At 34.5% G+C, this 24,187-nt stretch overlaps 1 protein-coding gene across 3 annotated transcripts in view; it reads left to right on the forward strand.

Moving 5' to 3' along the window:
- Window positions 1–24,187, forward strand: part of KPNA4 (karyopherin subunit alpha 4) — a 67,946-nt gene that overhangs the window by 14,450 nt on the left and 29,309 nt on the right. For all 3 annotated transcript variants that reach the window (XM_060639101.3, XM_060639102.3, XM_078432196.1), the window contains 6 exons: window positions 11,054–11,098; window positions 12,013–12,102; window positions 12,207–12,236; window positions 12,320–12,372; window positions 15,250–15,345; window positions 15,870–15,955. In XM_060639101.3, coding sequence (XP_060495084.1) covers window positions 11,054–11,098; window positions 12,013–12,102; window positions 12,207–12,236; window positions 12,320–12,372; window positions 15,250–15,345; window positions 15,870–15,955 — 400 coding nt within the window. The remainder of the gene's footprint in view (window positions 1–11,053; window positions 11,099–12,012; window positions 12,103–12,206; window positions 12,237–12,319; window positions 12,373–15,249; window positions 15,346–15,869; window positions 15,956–24,187) is intronic.

Below are 24,187 nucleotides of genomic sequence, written 5' to 3' on the forward strand. Positions count from 1 at the left end.
ACAACATATTCAATGATAAGTGAAAGCTTTTCCTGTGAGAATAAGAACAAGACAAGGATGCCCACTTCTACCAGTTCTGTTCGGCATAGTCTTGAAGTCCTAGCCGGAGCAATTAGGCAAGAACAAAGAAATAAAAAGCATCCAAAGTGGAAAGGAAGAAGTAAAACTATGTTTGTAGATGGCTTGATCTTTTTATGTAGAAAACTCTAAAGATCCTCCCAAAAAAATGTTAGCAGTAATTAATGATTCAGCAAAGTTACGGGATGTAAAATCAGCATACACTCCTGAGGAACAACCTGTAAAGGAAAGTGAGAAACATGTTTAGTTACAGTAACATCAAAGGGAGTAAAATACTTCGGAATAAACTTAACCAATGAGGTGAAAGACTTTTACATTGAAAATTACAAAACATTGCTGAAAGAAATTAAAGAGGACACAAATAAATGGAAAGGCATCGCATGTTCATAGGTTGGAGGACTTACTGTTAAGTGTCTACAAAGTGATCGACAGATTTAATGCAGTCTCTGTCAAAATCCCAGTGGTGTTATTTGTGGAAATAGAAGAGTCCATATGGAATTGTAAGGAACGCTGAATAGCCAAAACAATCCTGAAAAAGACAAAAGTTGGGGAGGTCTCACACTTCCTAATTTAAAACTTACTCCAAAGCTATAGTATTCAAGACAGTGTGGTATTGACATAAAGTCATACATAGACCAGTGGAATAGAATAGGGAGCCCAGAAATAAACTCTTGCATATAAGATTTTTTTTTTTTATGTCCGAGATTTTTGACAACAGTGCCAAGACCATTCAGTGGTAAGACTGTCTTTTCAACAAATGGGGCTGAGAAATTTTGATATCCACAAGCAGAACAATGAAGGTGGACCCTTACCTAACACCATATGCTAGAAACTAAAAATGGATCAAGGACCAAAACGTAAGACCTAAAACAAAACTTAGGAAAAAAACAGGACAACAACTTCATGACATTGGATTGGACAGAGATTTCTTGGGTATGACACCAAAGATGTGTGTGTGTGTGTCTTGTACAAAATAGGTGAATATAAGAAACTAGAAATGCAATTTTTTTCTGTTCTTTATTTTCTGACTTTTCCAAAGAGATATGTATAACTTCTGAATTTAATACATTTCCCTATTGTTCAAATGTTAGATAGTAAAACTACTGTAACCCCTTTCCTTGGAGTTAACAACTTAATAATTTCTTAACGTTTTTTGTGATTTTTAAATTATAATTATGCACTAATTATTTCAGTGCTTATAATTTAGATGTGGATCATTTAAAATTTTCTTTTTAATGTTTTTTATTTTTGAGAGAGAGAGAGAGAGAATGTGAGTGTGGGGGGTGGGCAGGGCAGAGAGAGCGGGAGACCCAGAATTCAAAGCGGGCTGTCAGCACAGAGCCTGATGCGGGCTGGAACTCATGAACTGTGAGATCATGACCTGAGCCGAAGTAAGACGCTTACCCGACTGAGCCATCCAGGCACCCCTAGATGTGGATCATTTTAAAGTATTATTATTTTTAGTAGAATTCTTTTTAAAAACTGTTACTGTAGCTTGCCACAGTTAAATCTGGCCTCCTGTTGAATTTACTTTCAGACTTACACTCAGTCTTGAGTTATCTTTTTATTTGTTGGAGGTAAGAATATGATTGAAGACTTGCCCATCGCTAGTGGTGCTAATTAGAATTTTACTACTATTAATAAATACTATCTCTGAGAAATCGCTGTTTTAGTAAGCATTTAACATTAAGCATTTAAAATGTCCCTTTTAGATCTCACGGCTCATGGGTTCGAGCCCTGCGTCAGGCTCTGTGCTAACAGCCTGAAGCCTACTTCGGATGCTGTCTCCCTCTCTTTCTGCCCCTTTGCCACTCACACTTTCTTTCAAAAATAAATATTGAAAAAAAATTTTTTAATGTCCCTTTTATTGTCATAAATGTAAAATTGGAATTTATTTGCCAGCATACATATTTAGCAAAGGCATGGATAAGTACCATGATGACTCCTCCTGGAGAGATCAGCAAGTGGAAATGAAAGGAGGTAGAAATAGGAAAGGAATGGGAAAACAGACTTTTGTAGTTACACATTTTAGCATTTGGTTTACCATATTTATTGGGTTGAACAACTGTTGTACCTACCAGGTATGTTTAAGATGTGATGATCATTTGGGTTGAAAACGCCAGTAAATTGCTTTTCTCTGAACTACTGTTGTGTAGGTTAGCTTTATATGATGTGATTGATTTGGTTCCTTGCCTACTTTTCCATTTCTGGCTTCTGACATTCTTCAACAGATCCTGCGTGCACCATCTTTTATAATCCTCTCTTTTTGTATAAGCTATATTTTCTACCTGGAATGCCTGTCTCTAGATCAGTTTTCATTTGTTCTTAAAGATTCAGCTTATATTTCATCTTCAGTCTTTCTTCGCTTACTTTAAACTTTTTACTGTCAAAAACAGTACATGCATAACACATTTATTAGATGAGTAAAGTCAAGTAATGTGTTTTAAATGGTGTTTGGCACCAAATGTTTGCAGAATGTTAGACTTTATTAAATTATATTTTTCTGTCATAAGAACTGCCACCTTAAAGCCATTGATAATGCTATCTCTGATCCGCCTTTGTATCTTCTAGTGCTTGACAAGTATGTGATTAATAAATATTTGAATGATTGAGTGAATGCTTCCCAGCAGGCTTTAAATAATAATACTGTAGAATCTCATGCTACAAGGGGAGGGGAAGGTTATGTATGTTTGTGTATGTATAACTTTTTAAAAATTGTTTTATTGAGATGTAATTTATTTTGCCTAAAACCCATTTTGAGTGTACAGTTCAATGATTTTTAGTAAATTTTCATAGTTTTGCAACCATTACTACAATCCAGGTTATAGAATATATCCCATCACCCCACAAAATATCTCATGCCTGATTAATCATTTAACTTTTTATTTTCTCTTGGTGTTTTGTTTTGTTTTGTTTTGTGCTATGTTAACATCCCTGGGGTATAAAGATAGGCTGGATAAAATAAAATCACAGCATTATATGCCATATCTTCTGTATGACCAACTTTAGAATTTTTCTTCAGTGAGGTGAGTTGAGTCCTTACTAATCTAAACCCTCATATTTTACTCAAAATTTAAGGTATTAAAATTTCATACAGTATAACATCGTCACATCTTAAATTACTAGTTTTTAGAGTTTTTTTTCCAAAAAACTATACATTGGTAAAAAGTGACTTAGAAATTAAGTAGGCACTAGTTAGAAATCAAATAGCTATAAATTGGAAAAGGAAGTACTGAACCCTGTTATCATAAGAGGAAGGTGTTTAATCCCTAGAATTATGATAGTGATGAACACTATCATAACTATTTTTAATTTGTTAAATTAAAAAATTATCTTGTGTTCTGTAAGATTCACTTGTTTGAACTTTTTTTGACAACTTCTTGTCCCCTTTTGCCTGAATATAGGATTTTGTAACTATATTTATTACAAACAAAGAAATATAAAAATTCTGGGTTATCTGCCTAAACTATACTCCTTACTCAGCCTTTCTCTGCTTCTCTCCCCATCCCCCCATTGACTGCCTTTGTCCTTTAGATAGCTCTTTGGCCTATAAATAAGTCTTTGGCCAGTTTGTCAGCCTTTTGGAATTCTAATTGACAGCTCACCACATCAGTGTAAGTCATGTGAATTCACAACTATTATATTTGCATGTAGTATATGAAAACTCTTTAAGATAAGAAAAGACTTAGAAAAATAAGCCTTCTATACCCCTTTCATGGGGCCCCAGAGAAATAAAAGTCCTTTATTTGAGATGGAGTTGTGACTTGTAATTGTCTAAATATCTAATTCCACTTTTAAGACATGGTTTTTTTACAATAAAAAACATGGGTAAATGCTGCCACACTGGTGCATAGGATGTCTTTCTACTAGTTCATTCGGTCTTCTCTTTACCTTGAAGGTAATAGCTTTTTCTCAAGAGAAGAAAATTCTTTTCTTGCTCTCTTGCTGTGTAATAGATTGTCAAATCTCCTATTTTGTAAATAAATTTCTGTCGGTAGTAGTAGCCTAAGGCTTGTGTCACTACTAAAATGTTAAATTGGTTTGATAAATCCTTTATTAATAGTTTCAAATTATCAGAAACTCCAAATTTAATAAGATGTAATGGGAAAAATTCTTTGAGTGTAAATATTTGTGTAATAGTGTATATTTAATATTTTATTTTTTGTGCAATATTTTGCTTTATTGAAAAGAAGTTAAAGCCCATTATAACTTAATTCTGCTTATTTATTAGATGGAATACTTACTAGTTTTTATTAAAACCTTTTTTGACCACAAATATCAGTCCCTCAGAAGTCTATTGTATAATCTGTTAAGTAGTACAGTTTACAGTTTTATTTTCTGTCTGTGAGACATTGGACCTACTTTTTTAGGACCAAATTTTTGTTGTTGTTGTTTACCAGAATTGTTTATTGATGTTGTATTGTGAGACAGTGCAAAGCCCACTGTCTTCATGATAGTGCTTTTTCTTTAGTATCAGCCATAGGCTCTAAAATTGGCTTGAACTGTATTTGATATTAAGACTTGAGGAAAACTGTATGGCTTAGTGGTTAATTGGCTTTGTATGAGACTGTCCGAATTCTGATCCTAGCTGTCCCACTATAGCTGTGTGGCCTTGGCCAATTAAGTAATTTAACTTCTCTAGGCCTCAGTTTCCTTATTTATAAAAAGAAAGAAATGTTTTGTGGTTGTGGTTGTTGTTTTTATCTCTTAAGGCTATAATAATTAAAAGATAGTGAATGTTGAAATTCTTATGATAGTACTTGGCCAAGTATTTTTATTCATTTTGCAGCCTTATTTGTATTTTTTTGATCTTTGTATTTTTTTAAGGGCAAAAGATTCACAAGGACTTTCTGAATGAAAATATAAGAAAAGAAACACATGAGAAGTTCAGTATCATTAATCATCTGGGGAAATGAAACATCTACATATGTATTAAAATGGCTACATGAAAAAGACTGACCATTTCAAATATTGATAAAAATGTGAAGGAAACTCTACTGTTACTGGGATGGACAGTTATACAACCAGTTTGGAAAACAGTTGGCAGGGATTTGGTTTTTATTTTTTATTCAAACATAATCAACATACAGTGTTATATTAGCTTCAGGTGTACAATATAATGATTCAACAATTCTATATACTTTTCAGTGCTCATCCTGATAAGTGTACATTAATCCCCTTAACATGTTTCACCTGTCAGCCACCTCCCTCTGGCAGCCAGCAGTTCTCTGTATTTTCTTTTTTTGTCTCTTTTTTTTCTTTGTTTCTTAAATTCTGCATATGAATGAAGTCATGGTGTTTGTCTTTCTCTGACTGACTGACTTCTCTAAGCATTGTACTCTAGCTCCATCCATGTCCTTGCAAATGGAAGATTTCATTCTTCTTTATGGCTGAAAAATATTCTGTTGTGTGTATATATATGTATATATATATATATGTGTGTATATATATGTACGTATATGTGTATATATACATATATATACACACCACATTTTCTTTATCCATTCATCTATTGATGGACACTTGGGCTCCTTCCATAATTTGGCTATTGTACGTAATGCTGCAGTAAACATAGGGGTGCTTGGATTCTTTTGAATTAGTGTTTTTGTATTTGGGGGGTAAATAGTAGTAGAATTACTGGGTTGTATGGTATTGATATTTTTAGGTTTTTGAGAAGACTCCATACTGTTTTCCACAGTGGTTGCACCGATTTACATTCTCATCAACAGTGCACACAGGTCCTCTTTTCTCCACATCTTTGTCAGCACTTATTATTTCTTGTGGTTTTGATTTTAGCCATTCTGACAGATGTGAAGTGATATCTTATTGTGGTTTTAATTTGCATTTCCCTGATGATTAGTGATGTTGAGCATCTTTTCATGTGTCTGTTGGACATCTGTATGTCTTTGGGAAAAGGTCCATTCAGATCCTTTGCTCATTTTTTAATTGGATTATTTATTCGTTTTTGGTGTTGAGTTGTAGACATTTTTTTATATATTTTGGATATTAACTCCTTATCGGATATGTCATTTGTCAATATCTTCTATTCAGTAGGTTGCCTTTTTGTTTTGTTGATTTCCTTTGCTGTGCAAAACCTTTGTATTTTGGTATAGTCCTAGTTTAATTTTGCTTTTGTTTCCTTTCCCTGAGGGGTCGTACCTAGTAAAATGTTTCTATGGTTGATGTCAAAGAAATTACTGCCTGTGTTTTCTTCTAGGGGTTTTATGGTTTTAGGTCTCACATTTAGGTCTTTAACCCATTTTGAGTTTATTTTTGTGGATGGTTTAAGAAAGTGGTGTTCATGCTCTGTCTCCCTCTGTCCCAAAAATAAATAAAAAACGTTGAAAAAAAAAATTTTTTTTAAAAAAAAGGGACGCCTGGGTGGCGCAGTCGGTTAAGCGTCCGACTTCAGCCAGGTCATGATCTCGCGGTCCGTGAGTTCGAGCCCCGCGTCAGGCTCTGGGCTGATGGCTCGGAGCCTGGAGCCTGTTTCCGATTCTGTGTCTCCCTCTCTCTCTGCCCCTCCCCCGTTCATGCTCTGTCTCTCTCTGTCCCAAAAATAAATAAAAAACGTTGAAAAAAAAAATTTTTAAAGAAAGTGGTCCAGTTTGATTCTTTTGTTATTTTTTAAATATGTATCTGTATCAGAGCTCAAATGATCATCAGAAACTCACTTAAACAGAGATGGAATAAATTGGTTTGGTCAAAAATTGAGGTAAAGATTTCTGTACATATAAGATTACATATATAAGATTACATATAAGTACATATAAGATTACCCAATACATTTTGAGAAGGAATATTTATTCCTTATGTTATTCCCTATATATGGAATTTATATTCTAGTAGGGAGAGGGTAAAAATTAGTAAAATTATATATAGCATATTAGAATGTGATAAATGATACGGAGAAAAATAAGGCATAGAAGAGGAATAGAGAGTACCCAGTTGGAGAGTTGCTGGATGGTTAGGAAGGGGAAGACCTTACCATGGAGGTGACTTCTGAGAGATTCAAATATGAATGTGGGCACTGCAGATAGTGAAGGAACAGCATTACAACCTGAGGAATTCACAGTAGCAGTAATAATAATAGCTAACACATACATTGCTATGTGACAGGAGCTGTTTAAGCCCATTACATATATTAACTTATTCAATCTTTATATAGTATCCTATGCAATAGGTATTTTTACTATCCTCATTTTATAGATGAGAAAACTGAGGCATTGAGAGCTAGTAAGTAGTGTGGCTGAAAATTAAACCCTAGCAGTTTGGCCATGGAGTCCATTCTTAGGAGTTGCTGTAGAGTCTATTAGTGAAGGCCTTGAAGAGAGAAAATTTCTAGTGTGTTAGGAGAATAGCTAAGTTAGTGCAGATACAGCAAAGTGAATCAAGAAAATGATAGAACCTGAGGTCTGAAAGGTGGTAATTGAAAAACAGTTAAGGTTAGAGATTTGAGAGGACTTAAGCCATTTTAATGACTGGGCTTTTACTCCAAACTGGGCAGCCTTTGATAGTTTTGAAAAGGGAAATCACATTATCTGGCTGACTTCTTGTTTATTTATTTTTTTGATTTTTAAAAATTTTATTTTTTAAATTTACATCCAAGTTAGTTACCATATAGTGTAACAGTGATTTCAGGAGTAAGTAGATTCCTTAGTGCCCCTTACCCATTTAACCCATCCCCCCCCCCCACAACCTCTCCAGTAACACTGTTCTCCATATTTAAGAGTCTCTTATGTTTTGTCCCCTTCCCTGTTTTTATATTATTTTTGCTTCCCTTCCCCTGTGTTCATCTGTTCTGTGTCTTGAAGTCCTCATATGAATGAAGTCATATGATATTTGTCTTTCTCTGACTAATTTTGCTTAGCATAATACCCTCTAGTTCCATCCATGTAGTTGCAAATGGTAAGATTTCATTCTTTTTGATTGCCAAGTAATACTCCATTGTATATGTATACCACATCTTTATCCATTCATCCATCAGTGGACATTTGGGCTCTTTCCATACTTTTGCTATTGTTGATAGTGCTGCTATAAACATTGGGGTGCATGTGCCCCTTCAAAACAGCGTACCTGTATCCCTTGGATAAATACCTAGTAATGCCATTGCTGGGTCGTAGGATAGTTGTATTTTTAATTTTTTTAAAATTGTTTTCCAGAGTGGCTGCACCAGTTTGCATTCCCACCAGCAGTGCAAAAGAAAGATCCTCTTTGTCCGCATCCTCACCAACATTTGTTGTTGCCTAAGTTGTTAATGTTAGCCATTCTGATTGGTGTGAGGTGGTATCTCATTGTGGTTTTGATTTGTATTTCCCTGATGATGAGATGTTGAGCATTTTTTTCATGTGTCAGTTGGCCATCTGGATATCTTTTTTGGAGAAGTGTCTATTCATGTCTTTTGCCCATTTCTTCACTGGATTATTTGTTTTTTTGGGTATTGAGTTTGAGAAGTTCTTTATAGATTTTGGATACTGACTATCTGATATGTCATTTGCAGATATCTTCTCCCATTCTTTTTGTTGCCTTTTAGTTTTGCTGATTGTTTCCTTCGCTGTGTAGAAGCTTTTTGTTTTGATGAGGTCTCAATAGTTGATTTTTGCTTTTGTTTCCCTTGCCTCTGGAGATGTGTTGAGTAAGAAGTTCCTATGGCCAAGGTCATAAAGGTTTTTGCCTGCTTTCTCCCCAAGGATTTTGATGGTTTCCTGTCTTACATTTAGGTCTTTCACCCATTTTGAGTTTATTTTTGCGTGTGGTGTAAGAAAGTAGTCCAGGTTCATTCTTCTGCATGTCGCTGTCCAGTTTTCCCAGCACCACTTGTGGAAGAGACTGTCTGTATTCCATTGGGTATTCTTTCCTGCTTTGTCAAAGATTAGTTGGCCATACACTTGTGAGTAAATTTCTGGGTTCTCTATGCTGTTGCATTGATCTGAGTGTCTGTTTTTGTGCCAGTACCATACTGTCTTGATGATTGCAGCTTTGTAATACAATTTGAAGTCCGTGATCTGGCTGACTTTTTAGAAAGGGGTTCTTTACTGGGTCCTTCCTCCCTTGGAGTCTATAAGTAGAATTCAGGAAGGCCTAGAAACTTAGAAAAAATTACATCTTTATTTTTCACTAACTTCTAACTTCTAACAGTGTTTCCTTCATTTAATAATGTAGCCAGTAAACTGCAGCAGTTATTAAAGTTACCTGTGACTTTTTGTCACCACCAGTAAAACATTTTTGCAGGATATCTTTATTATCATCACTTTGAAATTATAGTAGTTGTTGGACTCACTGCTAGAACCTGTTTAATGTGATAACGAAGTACATATATTACAGATTTTTCATGCTTAAATATTTTTGACAACTGTATGTCAATATACTTGCTTTTCTTTGTAACCTTATGTATTTCTTATCTGTATTTAAAAACACCGTGTGGAAGGTGTTCATTGATTTCACCAGCTGTCAAAGGAGACTGTGGCATTCAAGAATTAAGATTCCCTGTGAGGATTGCTTTGGTTGTTGTGATAAGAATGAACTGGGGAGAAGGCAGGCAAGAGCAGAAAGAGGGATACAAGTTAAGAGGCTTTTGCAATAATCTAGGTGAAGGATAATGGAAAGTTGGACCAGAGTAGTGGCAGAGAAGATAGTGATATGTAGTTGGGTTTTGGATAAGTTTTGAAGGTTGAACCAGAGGATTTGTTAGCAGATTGAATGTGTAACATGAGAGAAGAAGAAGAATCCAGGATTGCTCTAAAGTTTTTGTGCATCTGGAAGAATAGAGTTGACATTTACTGAAATCTCTTTGAAATTATCAGCAGATCTATAATACTGGGTATGTCATAAATTTTTTAAGCAGTAACATAAGGCTAATAAAAAGGTACAAAGAATAAAGGAACTCATGGTCTCACCCCCTATGTGAACCATGTGAGATCAGATAGAGTTATGTATGTTTGTTAAAAATCAAAAGTTTGGCTTTGGATATAAGTTTGAGATCTTTATTAAACATCTGAGTATTTGTGATTTTGCTATTTCTACTTGGTATGCCCTGACCTATGCAGTCACTAGAAAGAATGAGGGGAACTTATACAAAAAGAACAGAAACTTCTGTTGCTCATCTGAAGGTTTGAATGTTTTACAGTGAACATGTATCCATATGTTAGGTAAGTTTAAAATGAGAAAAATTCATATTAAAAGAATAAGAAAATAGTTACAGTATGTGATAAAAAATTATGTGGTCATTAGAAATAACGAAAAAGAGAGATGCCTGGGTGACTCAGTTGGGTAAGCTTCCTACTTTTGATTTGGACTCACTCAGGTCATGGTCTGAGTTGTGAGATCCAAAATCCAGCTCCACTTCAGGGTTGGTGCTGGGTGTGGAACCTGCTTAAGAGTCTCTGCTTGCCCCTCCCCTGTGCAAGTGAATGCATGTGTTTGTGCACTCACTCTCTCTCAAATAATAATAATAATAATAATAATAGATATTTGTATATACCACCATGGAAGGGCTCTAAACTCTATAAATTAAGTAAACAAAAATAAGGTGAAGACAAAATAAATCGATAAGTGTGTCACAGTAAATCACACAGTAAATCTAACACAGGTCACCTTTAGAGAAAGAGCTGGATTGACAGGTAGATGCCCCCACCCCTCCTTTTAAGCAGTTGAGTTTACTAACCTTGTACATGTATTACTTAAGTGTTGTGGTTCATATGGGAGGCGAGCTTATGGGTTCTATTATTCTTTGTATCTTTGTATTTTTATAAATGCTACAGTTTTAAAATTTTATATCTAATATAGAAAATCATATATATATATATATATATATATATATATACTATGATCTTTATTATGAGTAAAATGTGACTATGTACATACATGACTAGAAGAAAAGATTATGGGATGTACATTAAAATGTTACTAGTGGTTTTCTCTGGGTGATGGAAATTGGGGTGTTTTTAAAAACATATTTTTCTTTAATTTCTTGTAGACTATGAGAAGACAACGAAATGAAGTTGTAGTTGAATTAAGGAAGGTGAGTCTGATTAATATTGGGTACTTCCAAGCATAATTCTAACAACATTATAGCATATATGGAAGGTACTAAATGTATATTAATCTCAAGTGCCTAGCATTTCTTTTTCTTTTGAAAACTGAAGGATAAAAAAAGAAAAAAAAAAAAAAAAAAAAGAAAACTGAAGGATAGGCTATTGAAGTTGGCAAGGTACAACTTGTCCACTATCCAGAAATAGAGATAAATGAATTCTTATGTGGCGTTTTTTTCTTCTGTAATTTTTAATAATTTATATGAAGTGTAAGTCATAACTATACAGTTTTACTAAATAATTCTGCTATTTACAGGTGTAAATATGCCCTGAAAAGAACTTATTTTACTTATAATTTCATCACCTTTTCAAGTATTAAAATAAGTTATGTCTGTAAAAAAAGAAAAATAGGTTATAGTTGGAAATATATATCTTTAAATTTGTCCCACACATTTTAAGTGAAATTTAAGTGGCCCTAGATTTTTGTAAGGAATTGTTGATTTCTATCTGATTTTGAACTGCCCACCTTTTGCTTTGACTTTGTTTTTAGGTGATAAAGAGAAGCTCCCAGATGATGTATAAAATGGTTTAGTACTTTTAAATAAATATGTATGTTTGGTTCTGGCTTAAACTGTACACTATCTTTTTTAATCAGAATTTTTTGTTTTTCAGTTTGTTTTTACATAGTTCACGGTTCATTAAAAATGTAGTATTTGGGGTTTGGGTCTCAAATTAGTGTTGCTTAAGTGTTTGATTCACAATTTGGTTTAATTTTTCATTTGTGTTTTACTTTTAAAAGGCACTTCTTGTTTCATTTTGTAGGACAGGATTGCGTAACCTTTGTATGAAGCTATCCTTTTATTTAACTAAAGTTCTTTTTCTGATTTTTTTTTTTTTTTTTAAGAATAAAAGAGATGAACATCTCTTAAAGAGAAGGAATGTACCACATGAAGATATCTGTGAAGATTCTGATATAGATGGCGATTATAGAGTGGTAAGTTATCATTATTCTGGTAACATAAAACAACGAATGAAAGATTTTACATAAAGAATTTTAAGGTGACTTTTTAACTTTGTTTTCTCTGTAATTTTTTACAGCAAAATACCTCTCTAGAAGCTATTGTTCAAGTAAGTTGAGCGTTTTCCCATGTCTTCATTTGTATTTCTAATTACTGTGTATCTATATCAAAAATTGTTTTAATTTTTTATAGAATGCTTCAAGTGATAACCAAGGAATTCAGTTAAGTGCAGTTCAAGCTGCTAGGTAAGTTAAATTTTGAGGACATATTTAAATTTCATAACTTACACAGGAGTTCTGTTTGACTTTTCACTATGTAATACTACTGTGACTCAAATTTGATGACAAACAATAAAGAACAGTCCATAGACCAACTAAATTTACTTAAAAATTTTTTTTCTGGTTTAGTGTATTGATAGCAGTTTTTTCTAAACTCAGATAAAGTTTCAAGTTGCAGAATACATACAGATGCTAGGAAAGAGTTGATTTGACAGGTTATTGCTAGCAACGAATAGAAAAGCATTATTTATTTATTTTAATTCTTTTATATGTTTTTATTTGTTTTTGAGAGAGCACAAGTTGGGGAGGGGCAGAGAGAGAGGGAGACACAGAATATGAAACAGGCTTCAGGTTCTCAGCTGTCAGCATAGAGCCTGACATGGGGCTCGAACTCATGAACCCATGAGATCATGACCTGAGCCGAAGTTGAATGCTTAACCAACTAGCCACACAGGCACCCCAAAAAACGTTTTTTATAAAACTTCACTTTTTATTAATAGGTTTAATTTTATAAAAAGTCAGGTTTTTCATCTCCTGCCCAGGTAGCTAATTCTTTTCACAGTCCTTATTTTAATCAAACAATAAATTGAGTTATAAGCTTACTATAGCAGTGTAAAGGCAAGTAGACATTAAGATTGAGGGCTACAATTTGCAACTACGTGGATGGAACTAGAGGGTGTTATGCTAAGTGAAATTAGAGAAAGACAAATATCCTATGACTTCACTCATATGAGGACTTTAAGATACAAAACAGATGAACAAGGGAAGGGAAGCAAAAAATATAAAAACAGGGAGGGGGATAAAACATAAGAGACTCTTAAATATGGAGAATAAACAGAGGGTTACTGGAGAGGTTGTGGGGGGGGGGGATGGGCTAAATGGGCAAGGGGCATTAAGAAATCTGCTGAAATCATTGTTGCACTATATGCTAACTAACTTGGATGTAAAGGTTTTAAAAATAAAAGATAAAAGATTGAGGGCTACAGAGTTTCCCAGTGGATTTCCAGGTAGGAATATTATGTTATTTTGTATATTTCTGCTGTGAAATCTGTGGTCTAGAGGTGTATGCTCCTATATTTTAAGAGGGGAACCAGAAAAACTTGTTTCTGAGACCTCTATATTAATGAATAGGTTATTAGTTTTCCTACTTTTGTGTATTTTAAAAACCCTAGAACAGATAGGAAAATTATAGAATTAACACTATTGCCCACTACAGGTAAAAGAACTTCGTAGAGAGGACTTGGTTATGTAGGAAGAAAATCATAGGAGTATTCACATCTCAAAATGGCAAATTATGTTTATAGATAGAATGATTAAGAAATTTGAGGGGTACCTGGGTGGCTCATTCGGTTGAGTGTCTGACTCTTGATTTCGGTTCAGGTCATGATCTCATGATTCATGAGTTCAAGCCCCGTGTCGGGCTCCCGTGCAGAGGCTGCTTGGAATTCTCATTCTGTGTCACTGTCTTTCCTCCCTGCCCCCCCTCCCCAAAGTAAATAAATAAACTGGAAAAAATTGATACATTATGCTCACCATTTTTCATTGTTGATTATTTGATAGTTTTGGAGCAACTCTTCTCAATAGGAGTTCTACAAAATAATTAAAGCCCTAAGGCCCCTAGAGCAGATATTTTCAAATTAGGGTCTTTGTTTTTTTTGTGTTTTTTGTTTGTTTGTTTGTTTAATGTTTGTTTATTTTGAGAGTGAAAGGGTACACGTGTGTGTGTGTGTGCGTGCAAGCAGGAGAGAGGCAGAGAGAGAGGAAGAGAATCCCAAGCAGGTTCCACGTTGACAGCCCCAACAGGGGCTCGATCCCACAAACCATGAGATCATGATCTGATCTGAAATCAAGAGTTGAGCACTTAACCAACTGAGCCACCCAGGCATCCCTCAGATGATGGTCTTTGACTCTCTAGGAGATCCTGAGACAACTTCGGGGAGTATACAAAATCAAACTCATTTATCAATAATACTAAGACTTTACTTGCCTTTTTTAAATATGCTAACAATTTACAGTGATGTTGTAAAAGCACATGTGGTAAAACTTGATGGTACCTTAGCACAGATCAAGACAGTAGCATCAAACTGATCTCATATTTTGTAGATACTATATGCAACATTATGCACTCAGAAAAAAAGGACATTTCTGAATATTTAAGAATGTCCTCAGTGAAGTAAAATGAAGTAAAGTAAATGAAGTAAAATTCTTTTATTAAATCTAGAACCTCGATTAAGAAAGACTGGGTTATTTTCTACTTTGTGTTAAGAATTGTGCCATGTTGTGGAAAATACTGTGAAAAGCATTTAGTATAATTCTTGCTATGTAAAAAGTTTAGAACCTAATTGAGAAGGCAGCGAAGTGTATTAAAAATAGTGATACTTAATAGCAAATGTAAGCATATGCTGTGTAAATGTTCTTGGAATTCAGAGAGGGTACTGTGAAAACATACAACTTGAAATGGACTTTGAATAGATAAGAGTTTGAATAGACGGAAAAGAGGGCATTCCAAGTGTAGGGACTAGGATGTGAAGGGCCTGGAAATGAGATTGAAATGGTGGGACAGACAACTGATCTATTGTTGAATTACAGAGAATGAGATTAGTTAGGTAAAATGGAGCCAACTTGTGGAATGGTTTAGGCTAGGGCAAAGAGTTTTCATTTATTGGGTAGTAAATAAGTAGCCATCACTTGGTTTATATAGAGGAATCATCTGATTAAGCTTTTATAAAATTGCTGTGCAGGGTATTCAAGTGAGTGAGGATTTGTGTCATCCCTATGTCAAATACGAATTTGAATTTAATTATATGTCATTAAATTTCACAAGGGTATGTGTGTCTCTTATAGGAAGCTTTTGTCCAGTGATCGAAATCCACCAATCGATGACTTAATAAAATCTGGAATATTGCCTATTTTAGTCCATTGTCTTGAAAGAGATGACAAGTAAGTACATTATTTTAAGAACTAATTTAGAATCTATCTTTTGCAGAAAACAAGATTTTCTAGTAGTTAGTTTGATCTTTAAAGAAAAGGGCTATAAGATGGAACTGAAAAAGCCAAAGGGTAAAACAGTGCAAGGTGTGTTTACACCAAGAGGTGAACATAAAGGCTAAAGAGGAACTTGAGAATGATACATTTAACTTTTAAGCTTTGAGAATTGACAAGTAGTAGCTTGGCCGGTAAGTACTTAAGAAAACTGTTGGGTAGTAATATATAGGTATCTTAATAAAGAGTTTTTACTAAAAGTACGGACACCCAAGGAAATTGGATGCTTTTTATACTGAAGAGATATTGTAAATAATCATTGGAAGTTTAAACAAAAAAAAAAAGCTAGATGTATAGACACCTTTTGAAACAAAATATTTAATACTTTAAAAATGCTCCAGGAGAGGAATGGTTGGCAGATAGTGTATTTGGACCAATGTAAAAATCCCTACTGTTTAATTAAAATTATTTGTTTTTTGTAGTCCTTCTTTACAGTTTGAAGCTGCATGGGCTCTGACAAACATTGCATCTGGAACCTCTGAACAAACTCAAGCAGTAGTTCAGTCCAGTAAGTTGGTGATTGATGGATAAAATTATGGTTTCTAACAAAGAAGTTAGTAAAAAAAAAAAATAGTGATTCTGTTAAAAGAATATATTATAAAATAATATCTATCCAATAACGGGGTAGTTGAAATAGGCCAACTTAAGTATATTACTTTGATCATTGTTGTTCCAATGACTGACATTTTCTATTTCCAAAAATTCATTTGATGCTAAATCTGACAACATTTCCTAAGTATAGTAGCGATTATATTGTAGTTTCGCTTTATTTATAGGACCTCATACAAATACAAGTGTTTTTTCCCATTGCCATACTACCTCTTGGCCTCTCTTAATGAGATTTTCATCATGCGATTTAGAGAAATCTTTGATAAAGTAGTCCTGTTGAAAAATAGCTTGAAATTTGTTCATTGCTATTTTAATAGGATTGTTTTTCTTTTATGTTCCAAAAGTTGTAAGTGGAAGATTATTGGAAGTAATAACCTGAGTATTGTTTTCATTAATACTATTTAATTCTCTTATCAAACAAAGAAATTAATAATTTTAAAGAAGGTACTTCTAAAATGCTTCTCAGGTGTGTAAGCAGGATGCTTGTCTAACTAAGCCTGTTAAAATCTTAAGCTCTCATTTCTACATGATTTTAAAGGGGAACAGAGGTTTTACCCAAGTAAACATTTTATTTTGTAGACATTTCTGTTCTTATATTACATAGAATATTAATACTACCTTAAATCATGATAAAATTGGCTTAATTTGAGGTTTAAATGGGTTTCGGTTTTTATGTTTGGTTTTATTTTGTATAATTGACTAGTAAATTTTATTATCTCAAGATAATCTTTTAGTCGCTCATTTTGCTTCCTAAGTGCTTTTTCAAGATTAGAAGGAGGCTTAGAATTGGTTTTAACACTGTCAGTCTGTCTTATTTTACCAAATATAATAGATGAATGAATGATTTTTTATGAGTAAAGCATGATCTACATGTACTTAAAAAGCATTTTTCAAAGTAAAGTAATATCAGAAGAAAGAAAAAATGGAAGAATCATGTGTTCAATGCAGTATTACTCTGTTTAGATACAGAGTTTTCTCTGTTTCCCATCCTTGTTCTAAAGTAACAGAACCACTTTTTGATTCAGAAGGGCTATGTGGTACAGGACTCACTGGCCTGTCTGAAGACACATGTGAAGTTTGTTTTTAATTGAGGTGTAATTGACATAAATAACATTAAATTAGTTTCAGGTGTACAACATAATGACTCAAAATGTATGTATATACACCAAGGGGTGCCTGGGTGGCTCAGTGTTTCAGTGTCCGAACTTGGGCTCATGTCATGATCTTAAGGTTTATGAGTTCAAGCCCCACATTAGCCTCTGCACTTACAGTGCAGAACCTGCTTAAGGATTCTCTCTCTCCCTCTCTTTTTGCCCAATCCTGTCACACTTGCTGTCTTGTTCTCAAAAAAAAAAATGTATACATCAAGAAGTGATCACAGTAACTCTAGTTTCCCCATCTTCATATCAAATTACATAGTATGCATTACAGTATTATTGACTACAGTTACCATGTTGTACATTTCATTTCATTCCTGTGACTTGTTTTATGACCAGAAGTTTGTAACTGTTGGCCCCCTTCTCCTGTTTCACCGGCCCCCTTCTCCTGTTTCACCCACCCCCAAAAAACCCTCCCCTCTGTCAACCACCAATCTGTTCTCTGCATCTATGAGTTTTATTTTGTTCATTTGTTTTTTAGATTCCACATGTAAGTGAAATCATACATGGTCTTTCAGACCTGTTTCACTTAGTACCTCAAGATCCATTGACATCGTAATGGACAAGGATTTATTTATTTATTTTCTTTTTTTAATGGCTGAGTGGTATTCCATTGTGTGTGTGTCTGTGTCTGTGTGTACGCATGTGTGTGTATACATGTGTACATGTACACACATCTTGTAATCCATCCATCCATCATTTGACACTTTGTTTCCATATCTTGGCTACGGTGAATAATGCTGTAATGAACATAGGGGTGCATATATCTTCAAAGGTTCCCAGCGATTTCACCGTAAGTATCTTTGCTGAAAACACTTCCCCCACAAAACGCATTGGCTGTAAAGCAGTTTTGCCATAAAAGGTATCAGAAAAACTGGTTGACAGTTTGATTTGATAGTGTGTTTGTTTCATCAAATAATTGACAGTTTGCTTTCATTTCTCCATTGACACGGTACTCCCATTTTTATATTAATCTTAGCCCTCATAATAGTGTATACAGTGGCACAGAGTTTTGAACCCACATTTCTCCTAGAACTTTGAAACATCTATCAACAGACATGTGATAGCATGCTGAGAACAGAGAACAAGGTAGAAGACTTTCACAGTGCCATACAAAACTGTTACAAATATGCATGCATCCTTGTATTTAGAAACTTAATACCTCCCTTAAGGAAAAAATTTTAGCGAAAAAATGAGAAAAGGTGATGCCAAATAAAGAGATGAATCAATAAGGAAAAAAAATGTATATTATGAAAGAAAGACTTTGAGGACAAGTGCTTAGTCTGCAAAATAAAATCAGTTGTTTGCATAGAATTACATGAATCTACACACATTTTAAATGTATTCAAATGTTGTATTTTGCAATAAAGTCTTTTTAATTTTGTTAATGCATTTTTCATATTGCATTATGTCCTTTTATTTATTTATTTTTAATTTTCTTTTTTAATGTTTATTTATTTTTGAGACAGAGAGAGACAGAGCATGAACAGGGGAGGGTGAGAGAGAGAGAGAGAGAGAGAGAGAGAGAGAGACAGAATCCGAAACAGGCTCCAGGCTCTGAGCTGTCAGCACAGAGCCTGACACGGGGCTTGAACCCACGAACCGCGAGATCATGTCCTGAGCCGAAGTCGGACGGTTAACCGACTGAGCCACCCAGGCGCCCCTCATTATGTCCTTTTAAATAATGCCTCTCTTTTATGGCATAATTGCCTTATGGCCAATTAGTTATAGGGTGAAAGTGTTTGTGGCAAAGATACTTACAGTGAAAATACTGGGTACTCTTCTTAAATTTGTTTTCATTTTGCTCAGATAAATACCCAGAAGTGGAATTACTGGATCATGTGTTTTTAGTTTCTTCATTAGCCTCTACACTGTTTTCCATAGTGGCTGCACCAATTTACATGCCCACCAGCAGTGCACCAGGGCTCTCTTTTCTCAGCATCCTGCCCAACACTTGTTATTGCTTGTCTTTTTGATTAGCTGTTCTGACCAGTGTGAGGTGATAACCTCCTTATGGTTTTGATTTGCTTTTCCGTGATGGTTCGTGATGTTGAGCATCTTTTCCATCTATCTGTGGGCCATATGTATGCCTTCCTTAGCAAGATGTCTATTCAGGTTCTATTCCCATTTTGTAATCAAATTTTGGGGGAGGGGGTTGGTATTCTTTATATATTTTGGATGTTAACCACTTACCAGATACATGATTTGCAAATATACTCTCATTCAGTAGGTTGCCTTTTTATTTTGTTGATAGTCTCCTTGGCTGTACAGAAGCTTTTAGTTTGATGTAGTTGCATTTATTTTTGCTTTTGTTGCTAATTGCATGTGAAGTCAAGTTCAAAAAAATACTGTCAAGAATGATGTCAAGAAGCTTACCACCAGTGTTTTCTAGTAGAAATTTTTACAGTTTCTGGTCTTATATTCAAGTCTTTAATCCATTTGAGTTCATTTTTGTATATGGTATAACATTCTGGTTTAGTTTCATTCTTAATGCATTTGGCTATCCAGTTATCTCAACGCTGTTTATTGATGAAACTGTCCTTTCCCCAATGTCTTTTCTTGCCTCCTTTGCTGTAAATTAATTGATTATATGTGCATGGGTTTATTTCTTTTCTGTTGATCTACATCCCTGTTTTTATGCCAACATAGGTACCATACTGTTTTGATTAATGTAGCTTTGTAATATAGTTTGAAATCAAGGAGCGTGAGGCCTCCAGTTTGATTCTTCTTTCTCAAGATTGCTTTGGCCATTCAGAATCTTTTGTGATTCCATACGAATTTAGGATTGTTTGTTCTATTTTTTTGAAAACTGCCATTGGGATTTTGACAGGAGCATGGAATATTGTTCCATTTATTTGTTTTTATTTGTTTCATCTGATTCTTTCATCAGTGTCTTGTAGTTTTTTGCATAGGTCTTTCACCTCCTTGGTTAAATTTATTCCTAGGTATTTTCCTCTTTTTGATGAAATTGTAAATGGAGTTGTTTTCTTAATTTTTCTAATAGTTTGTAGCATATAAATATGCTACAGATTTTTCTATATTGACTCTGCATCCTGCAACTTTACCAAACTCATTTATTCTAGTAGTATTTTTTATGGAGTCTTTATGGTTTCCTATATGTAGCATTATGTCATCTGCAAATAATGGCAGTTTTCCTTCCTTCCAGTTTGGATGCATTTTCTTTCTTTTTCTATTTGCTCTGACTAGAACTTTGAATACTGTTTTGAATAAAATTGGTGAGAGTAGACATCCTTGTCTTAGTCCTGATCTTAGAGGAAAAGTTTTTAGCTTTTCACCTTTGAGTATGATACTAACTATGGGCTTATCATATGAGACCTTTATTATATTGGTCTCTGTACCCACTTTGTTGAGAATTTTTATCATAAATGGATGTTGAATTTTGTCAAATGCTTTTTCTACGTCTGTTGAAATGATCATATGATTTTTAACCTTCATTTTGTTAATGTGGTATATCATAATTGACTTGCAGATGTTAAACCATCCTTGCATCCCTGAAATAAATCTTACTCGATCATGACTTACGATTTTTTAAATGTATTGTTGAATTTGGTTTGCTAGTACTTCATTCAGGGTGTTTGCATCTGTATTCATCAAAAATTTTGGCCTATAATACTTTTTATTTGTGATGTCCTTGTCTGAATTTGGTATCAGAGTAATGCTGGCCTCAACTGATTGGAAGGGTTCCCTGCTCTTCACTTTCTAGAAAGAGTTTGAGAAGGATAGGTGTTAAATCTTTGAATGGTAGAATTCAACAGTGAAGCTGTCTGGTGCTGGACTTTTTATTGAGAGATTTTTGATTACTGGTTCAATTGCGCTTCTAGCAATTGGTCTATTTAGATTTTCCATTTCTGTCTTGGAAGATGGTAAATGTATAGGAATTTATTCATTTCTTTTAGGTTGTCCAGTTTATTGGCATGTAATTGTTTATCGAAGTCTCTTATGATCTTTTAATTTTCCTTGATAACAGTTGTAACTTCCCAACTTTAATTTATGATTTTATTTATATGGACCCTCTTTTTTCCTTAGTCTAGCTAAAGGTTCACCAGTTTTTGTTTATCTTTTCAGAAAATCAGCTCTTAGTTTCATTGATCTTTTCTATTATCTGTTTAGTCTGTATTTCATTTATTTCTGCTCTGATCTTTATTATTTACGTTTTTCTACTAACTTTGAGCCTTGTTCCTCTTTTCCTAGTTCTTTTAGTTAAGGTAGATTATTTGAGGTTTTTCTTGTTTCTTGAGGTAGTCCTTCTGTATCACTGTGAGCTTCAGGTTTAGAACTGCTGTTGTTGCATCCCATAAACTTTAGCATGTTGTACTTTCATTTTCGTTTGTCTCAAGATATTTTTAAATTTTTCCTTTGATTTCTTCCATGACCCATTGATTGTTCAGTAGCATGTTGTTTAATCACCACGTATTTATAATTTTTCCAGTTTTGTGATTTTTATTTTCATACCACTGTGTTCTAAAAAGATGTTTGATGTGTTTTTGGTCTTAAATTTCATGAGGTTTCTTTTGTGGCTTAACATGTGATCTGTCCTGGAGAATGTTCCATGTGCACTTGAAAAGAATGTGTGTTCTATAACTTTTGAATGGAATGTTTGTGTATATATATATGTGAAGTCATTCTGGTCTAATGTGTTGTTTAATGCTAATGTTTTCTTACTGATTTTCTATCTGAATGGTCTATCCAGTGATGTAAGTGGGGTATGAAAGCCTCCCCACTATTTATTGCTGTCAGTTCCTCCCTTTACATCTGTCAATATTTGCTTTATATATTTAGGTGCTCCTATATTGGATCCATAAAGACTTACAAACATTGTATTTTCTTGCTGGATTGACCCTGTTAGCATTATGTAATGCCCTTCTTTGTCTTTTATTGCAGTCTTTGTTTTGAAGCCTATTTTGTCTGATACCCATAGCTGATACACATGGGATAGCTACCCCATGTTTCTTTTGGTTTCCATTTGCATGAAACCCTTTTATTCTATCCCTTAACTTTTAGTCTGTGTGTATCCTTACATTTGAGGTGAGTCTCTAGTCGGCAACATATGGATGAGAGTTACTTCCTATCCATTCAGACATTCTGTGTCTTTTTATTTTTAATGTTTATTTCTTTTTTGAGAGGTGGGGAGAGAGAGCGCGCATGCATGTGAACAGGGGAGGGTCAGAGAGAGAGGGAACAGAGGATCCGAAGTGGGCTCTGCGCTGACAGCAGAGAGCCCAGTGTGGGGCTGGAACCCACAAACTCTGAGATCATGACTTGAGCTGAAAGCAGACACTTAACCAGCTGAACCACCCCAGACATTCTGTGTTTGTTGATTGGAGAATTTAATCCACTTACATTTAAAGTAATTATAGATAAGTATGTGTACTTACTGACATTTTGTTAATTGTTTTCTGGCTGTTTTGTTGTTCTCTGTTCCTTTCTTCTCTTGCTCTCGTCCCTTGTGGTTTGATGCCTTTTCTTGAATGTTATGTTTAAATTCCATTCTCATTATCTTTTGTGTATCTACTACCGGTTTCTGCTTTGCAGTTACCGTAGGGCTTACATATATAGCTTTTACATATACCAGAGTATTTTAAGTTGATAGCAGGTTAAGTTTGAACACATTCCAAAACTCCATTTTTACCCCCTGCCTCACATTTTATATCTTGTTATTTTGTATGTCCCTTTAATTGATGGGTGTAATTACAGTTATTTTTACTACTTTTATTTTTTAACCTTCATGCTAGCTTTGGAAGTAATTAGTCTACTACCTTTACCATATATTTCCTTTGTCTACTGATTATTTTTCCTCTCATATTTTTTCTTGTTACAAGTTAATGTCCTATCCTTTCAGCTTAAAGACGTCTCTTCAACATTTCTTGTAAGGCTGGTTTAGTAGTAGTGAATTCCTTAGTTTTTGCTTGTCTGGAAAACTGTCTGTCTCCTTCAATTAATAATAACTTTACTGGGTAGAGTATTCTTGGTTGGGAATTTTTTCCTTTCAGCACTTTGAATATATCATGCCTCTGTCCTGTAAACCATATCCTGAAAAATCTACTGATAACCTTATGGGGCTTATCATATACGCAATAAGTTTTTCTGTTGCTTCCTTAATTTACTCTTTTTATCTTTAACTCTTGACATTTTAATTATAATGTGTCTTGGTGTGGCTTTTTCTGGGTTCATTTTATTTGGAACTTTTTGGGCTTCCCTGATCTGGATACTGTTTGCTTCTCCAAGTTAGGAAAGTTTTTAGTCATTATTTCTTCAAATTAATTTTCTGTACCTTTCTTTCTCACTTCTCCTGAGAGCCCATTATGGGAATGTGTTCCACTTGATGTTATCCTGTAGGTCCCTTAGCTGTCTTCACTTTTTAAAATTTCTTTTTTCTCTTGCTGCTCTGTTGGGGTGCATTCCATTGCCCTGTCTTCCAGATCATTGATCCTTTCTTCTGCTTTATCTTAACTTGCTGTTGAATGCCTCTCCTGTATCTTTCACTTCAGTTATCGTGTTCAGCTCTGTGACTTTTGTTTGGTACTTCCTCGTATTTTCTGTTTTGTTGAAATTTATTCTGTATTCATCCATTCTTCTCTCAAGATTGGGGAGCATCTTTATGACCATGTTTTTGAACTCGTTATCAGGTAAATTATCTTCATTTCAGTAGAGCTTTTTTCTGGGGTTTTATTTGGCTCTGTTCTTCAGTTTACTTACTTAACTTGACTTTCTGTGTTTGTTTTTTATGTATTAGGTGAAATGGCTCTCTCTCCCAGTCTTGAAGGAATGGTCACAGGAAGACAATGTTTTAGGCAGCAATCTGTGCTATGCTGTGGAGGTGGAGCCTGTCAAAAGTAGTCTCAGATTGTCATTCCCACGGAACCCCCAAATTTAAGACACCCCCCACCCCACCCCAGTGACCAGTACTAGGCATTCAGGGAGTATCCCCTATGTGGACTTTGTGCTCCTGCCAG

This window comes from Panthera onca, chromosome C2 (genome assembly GCF_046562875.1).
Source record: "Panthera onca isolate mPanOnc1 chromosome C2, mPanOnc1 haplotype 2, whole genome shotgun sequence".
Taxonomy (NCBI): Eukaryota; Metazoa; Chordata; class Mammalia; order Carnivora; family Felidae; genus Panthera; species Panthera onca.